This window comes from Gekko japonicus, unplaced genomic scaffold, assembly GCF_001447785.1.
Source record: "Gekko japonicus isolate JY-2015 unplaced genomic scaffold, Gekko_japonicus_V1.1 scaffold603, whole genome shotgun sequence".
NCBI lineage: Eukaryota > Metazoa > Chordata > Lepidosauria > Squamata > Gekkonidae > Gekko > Gekko japonicus.
This window is the reverse complement of record NW_015169192.1, coordinates 110,536-116,385: the sequence shown is the minus strand read 5'-3', so window position 1 is coordinate 116,385 and position 5,850 is coordinate 110,536. Positions and strand designations below refer to the sequence as shown.

At 41.4% G+C, this 5,850-nt stretch overlaps 1 protein-coding gene across 1 annotated transcript in view; it reads left to right on the top strand.

The window, feature by feature from the left end:
- The window catches only part of STK26 (serine/threonine protein kinase 26), a 48,047-nt gene that overhangs the window by 525 nt on the left and 41,672 nt on the right, over window positions 1–5,850 (top strand). The window contains exon 2 of the mRNA XM_015416253.1: window positions 509–660. Within this exon, the coding sequence (XP_015271739.1) occupies window positions 619–660 (42 nt within the window). The 5' untranslated portion in view covers window positions 509–618. The remainder of the gene's footprint in view (window positions 1–508; window positions 661–5,850) is intronic.

Here is a 5,850-nt window from a genome sequence, read left to right as displayed (position 1 = left end):
GGTTCTGCGCCCCTTCCCCCCCCCCCCCCCGGGGAAAACCCCTCGGGCGGGGCCTTGGGGGGGGGGGGGAGTGTGAGTGGATAGTGGCGTGGGGGAAGGGAGAGGATGTGGGGACTGAGAGGGGCTTGTGGAAACCGGGGGCTCTCTAGGGCAGAGTGGTTAGAGAGAATGGGGGGTGGGAAGGGATGAGGGGGAAAGTGTCCGTGTCCGAGGCGGGAGCCTAAAGCGGCCAGTAGGGCGAGTGGTGGAGGTAAGGGAGGAAAGAGGTCGACCTGTATTGGGTGGGTAGAAGAATGGCTTGTGCTGGTGGATGGAAGCTAAAATGAGGGGGAGGGCTAAGAAAGGAAGCCTAGAGGGTGAGGGAAAGGGCAGGAGGGTAAAGGACGGATCCAGATGTGCGGAGGGTTGGGGGCTGCAGGATTTCTCCTGTAATCCCCCCCCCACTGAGTTAAAGTGTTTGATGCAGCATTTTTTCTTCTTCTCCGCTCCCCCCCCCCTGTCCTTGCAGGTCTCCCTGAAGCCCTCCCAGTGTTCTTTCCCCTAAAGCAGCACCAACAGCAGGAGGAGGAAGAAGAAAGAGAACACACACCAAGGAAGGGGGGCGGGATTGAGGCCACCATGGCCCATTCACCTGTAGCAGTGCAGGTGCCTGGCATGCAGGTGAGAAGTCTGTGGGCTCTGGTGAGAAAACACATTTGGTGGCATTTGGATAATGATACCAGGGGTTTGTAGCTTGCTGTCATTGTTAGAACTTGGCGTGTCAACTTTTATTGAACACTGGGTGAGAAGTTTTTCCTTTCAACTGCATTGGTGTTAAAATGTGGTCTCTAGGAATCATTGTATGCAGTGGCAAGCAAATCATACCTGACAGAACATGGGGGGCTGCTTTAAAGGTATTTTTGGAAGATAACTTTGGACAAAAGGTTCAGATTTTAGATACATTAGAAATATTTCTACCTTTTCACCACTTTTAACTTGCTGAACTGTGTGTGCAAGGAGGTGACTAAAGGGCACAGGTCATTGTTGAAGTGAAGGTTTCGGGTGTGATTGTGAAGCTGCAGTTTGCATCTTGTATGTTTATATAAAGTGTCTGTGCCTACCTTAGGAGAAGTGGTTGGCTCTGGAATATTTTTTGAAGGCTTGTGGCCTAATTTTTTTCATAATGAACCTTTAGGGTTATTTATGTTAAACACTAAACAACCCCATTTTGTCCTTTGACTCAAATATTCTCTAGCCTAGAGTAGTTCTTTTAAAGGAGGTGCCGTAACTTGTTACAAACACTGGAAGGGATTGAAAGATATTGACAATTTTTCTGTGATGTAGTGTGTATGTGTGTGATCAATTTGCTCCAGCATGGAAACAATTTTGTTATTAATACAATGGGTACTGTTCCTTTGACATTAAATATAGACTTCACTTTCCATTGTTAGATGGAGTCCCAGTTGGAAGAGGGGTTGGGAGCAATGTTCCCTGTAAGCTGTGGAGTCTTGTGTGCAAAAATTCTACTTTGTGAGCTACTGGCATTAAAACTGTGAGTGAGCGATTTGGCTCCTGCATGAATTAGTTTGCTCTGGAGCCCTCCTTCCTAAGCTAAGAGAAAAATGTGTGAGCTGGAGGCTAAAAAACTGTGAGCTAGCTCACACTAACTCAGCTTAGAGGGAACACTGGTTGGGAGTTTTGGGGAGGTAACATAGTGCTGCAGAACTCTGTGTATCATCATAGGACACTGCAGTGGTTCAAAACATGTAATTGAAGAAAACACATAGATGGATTTTAAGAAGGGAAATGCTTGTCGTTTTGGCTGCTACAGATTTTACTCACAGCTAGTCTCTGAAGCAGATCTGGGGGGGCGGGCTTGATTTTTCCAGTGATTTGCTAATATATTTGGCACATATGTAATGACATTAAGCTCTTTTTAAAAAAAGAAAGCACAAAGACTCGCTAGCAGCGAAGCAGGCTTTGCTTTTGAGATTTTCCTTTCCTTGATCAGTTTACGTCTAGCTCTGTTTATGGATCAAAAGCTTCTGATTCCACTTGGGTTTGTCATCTGAATCCAGTATGTCACCCTCCAATTACTTTAATTTTTCTCTAATTCTGTCACATGCACCGAAGAGCTGGTCAACAAAAATTAATCTGAAAGTATGCACCCAAGCTCTTTGGAAGAGCTTATAGCACTGTGTGCTCTTGCATTTGGTATTTTCTCAAAACAAATTGTTTCTGATCTTCAGTAGAATTTGAGAGTTCAGACTTACCAAATGTCCCACAAAGCATAGTTTTCAAAACTTGAGTGTGGATAATTATGTTGAATGTTAAATATCACAGGCTACACGGTAACTTGGTCATACTTTAAAATCCAGCTTGCTGTGTGAGCGTGTTTTCTTAAATAATTATTTGTAGTGGGGTGGGTGGGAATGTTTTTGTTCTACCCAGTACCAGTGTGTCACAACTACAACCAATGATGAGAGAGAAAAGGAAACCAGTTCCTGTTTGTATTGAAAGCTGTATATCCTGCAAAATGTAGGAAGCATCTTGATTGTGAACTGGGATGTCAGATTTCACATTAAGCTATATATTAGGTGGACAAATACATTCTGGAATGTATGGGAAGTTTGGAAATTTACCAGTTAAAACATACATAGCAGAGCTGTGGAAAGGTTACTTGAATTTGCAAATGTATTAATGCAAATAGTATACTTGTATCTTTTATTAGCTTTTTCTTGAATGTTTAACATTGTTTGCCTTATTTCATATTTCCTTGCTTTTTTACCATCTCAGAGCATTGTGGTAAAATTCACACTAATAAACCTTTGTTATGAGAACAAACCTGTGGAATTCTTGCATTTGCCCCTCCCCTAAGGTGTGGTTAGGAAATTAAACATTTCCACTTTCCCTTTGAACCAGTTTGAAATCCAAGTTTTGACAGAGAAGAAACCACAGTTTGGTTTGCTGTGAAGTTATCTGTCCTACTTCAGTGGGGGAAGTCATCCAGGAAGTGGTTAGGTCACGCCTCTGCTCGCTCGGATAGGCTATGCAAATTTCTTTATTGTGTGGCTCCTATTGGAGGGGCCTAGGGTGACCTCTCCAGTTCTTGCATAACCTTGTGCTCGGTAGGATGTCTGGAGCTCCTGCTCCAAGCCAGAGGCAGTACAAAGTACCAAATAAAGAAAAAACAGAAGAAAGAGGGATCTCCCTTCCCTTCCAGGAGACATCTGCAGATGGCCCAGGACAGGAAGAAGACAAAAAGACGCCCCCCTCCACCTTCCGAGGTTTCTAGCCATGTGTGCGGAAGAAGGAATGCATAAGCCCTAGGATTCCACAGGTTTTTTCTCATAACAACAAACCTTGGTTTGTCACTGTGTGTAAATCTTGCCAGTGTCTCCTTGTCAAACAGTATGAGGTAACATTAAACAGAGAGAGTGACTTGTCCAAAGCCATACAGTATGCATTATGCCAAGCAGCAATCTAAACCCAAATCTCCCACAGCCAAATGCAGTATTCTGACCATTGTCTTGTTTTTAATTATTTTTTAATTATTCAGAAAAAAGCGGTAAAAGAATGCTTTTTAAGTTATGGTATCTAAAAAATAAGACTCTTGCCTTCCCAGTGAAGGGGATAACTTATTCTCTGTTTTCTTTTATCCACAATATATTTTATTTGCTAAACACCATCCAGATCTGTCCTGAAAACAACTTACTAGCAATGCTCTCTCTAAGCTATGGAGTCTTGTGAGCAAAAATTCTACTTTGTGAGCTACTGTAATTAAAGTTGTGAGTGAGTGATTTGGCTACTGCATAAATTAGTTTGCTCTGGAGCTATTCTTCCTGAGCTAAGACAGAGCTGAGCCAACCATGGCTGGGAGGGCGGGGTATAAATGTAATAAATAAATAAATGTGTGAGTCAGAGGCTAAAAGCTGTGAGCTAGCTCACACTAACTCAGCTTAGAGGGAACACTGCTTACTAGCTGCAGTTTTTGGTTCTTAGTGCTGTGCATTATCCTATCTAGACGTGTTGAGAAGACATATTTGTATAAGCGATACAATCTGCTTCCATTTTTTCAAACCAGTGTGTAATGTTTGGAGTGTTAGACTAAGATCTGGAAGACTCAGATTGGAATCCCCACTCTGCCGTGGAAGCTAGCTGAGTAACTTGAGCCAGTCACACATTTGCAGCCTAACCTTCCTCACACGGTTGTTGTGAGGATAAAATGAAGGTGAGGGGAATGATGTAAGCTACTTTGGGTCCTCATTGGGGAGAAAAGTAAATCAATACATAGAAAATGGCTGTTGATTTTCTCTACTAATGAATGTCTTAGCAGCTGCTTTTTGTAAGGTTCTAGTATGGTTGTTTTCCACATACAGTCAGACTTCTCTTCCACGTATGGCACCCATACAAGGGCAAACTACTTGTGTGTAAGTGACCATGCCCTGAGTGCAGAGCTTAAGCTGTCTTGAGTTCTAGCAGTCTACACACCAAAGTACAGAAATTGTAGCTATTCATGAAAGGCCTGGTTTAAGTGACACAGGAACTGGCGGTGCATACAGTGACAGAATATAATGTCCTAGAGGGGACTCTGGGGAATCCCTTAAGCAGGGCAGCAACAAAAATTAAAATGTGACAACAACTGAACTGCATGTAAGAATTCCATAATCACAGTGGTTACTCAAGGAGGTTTATACATTTTTATGTTTTCATATGTGGTTTTATTTCCTTGTTCTTGCTTGATTTGTTCATGTTGTATCTGTATCATGTTGGCTTCTAATGCTCTTCTGCTCGTATCTTTCTGTAACTTCTAAATTTTCACAACATTTGGCTTTAGTTCTCTTATTTTTTTAACTTGAAAATGTAGGTATATGGAAGGGGTAGAGAAAAGAGAGATGTAGGTTTGGGGATGGGATTAAATGCAAGATCAGTTGATCCAAGACTGGGGAGAGTCAGTAGATTGTTTACACTAACTAGAAGGCCTACCTGGCTGGCTCTCACTTTCTGAGACATCAGGTGCCTGCAAATTTTTTGAAACCATCTTCACCAATTTGGTTAGAAATTTAAATGATTATTGTGTTGCTTGAATTATATATTTTTCTTTACTTGCTTTCTCTGTCCCCTAACTCCTGCAAAATAAATTTTGTTAATGTACATTAGATGCAGTATTTTTTTATTATTTGAAAAAATTAATCCTTCTGTTAGATTTAAAATTGGGCCTCCAGGGCAGCATACAAATATTGCAGTTAAAAACAATGTAAATATAATTTAATGCCAAGGTAAACCAGGAAAGACATTAATAAATTAAACCAGGAAAGACGTTAAACCCTCTTTTGATGTTCCCTTCTCTTGGTTTGTTGCTATGTGAATGAACTAAAGAGGACCTTCAGGCTCTCACCCCCCAAAAAAACAATCTAATCAAAGACTTTTACAGTAAATCATAGTGTCCTTTTATATCCAACCCCTAAACTGATGTTTGCACTCTTACCTGCAAACCTGTATTTCAAAACCAGCTTGATCCTTGTTTGGAATTTCACATCGAACAGGAAAATGTTTGTGTTTTTAATATAAGGCTTTGGTTAAGTGGCTATGATCAAGATAAAAAAGAGGTAGGGAGATGGAAGGTCTCCCACAGCTTGCTCATATAGTGGCAAACTCTTATTTGCCATTACATCAGAGATATACCTCTGTTGCTGTCACCCAAAATAATTTCTAAAGTTATTTGCATCGCACAAAATTAACCAGTAAACAAAACAAAATAATCATTAGTCTGCCTGTGAATGCAGACCGGTAACCTGAAAAATGAAACAACACATTCTCAGTCCAGTTTACAAAGTCTTCCCTACCTGCTTGCCTGGAGCCAATCCTTTC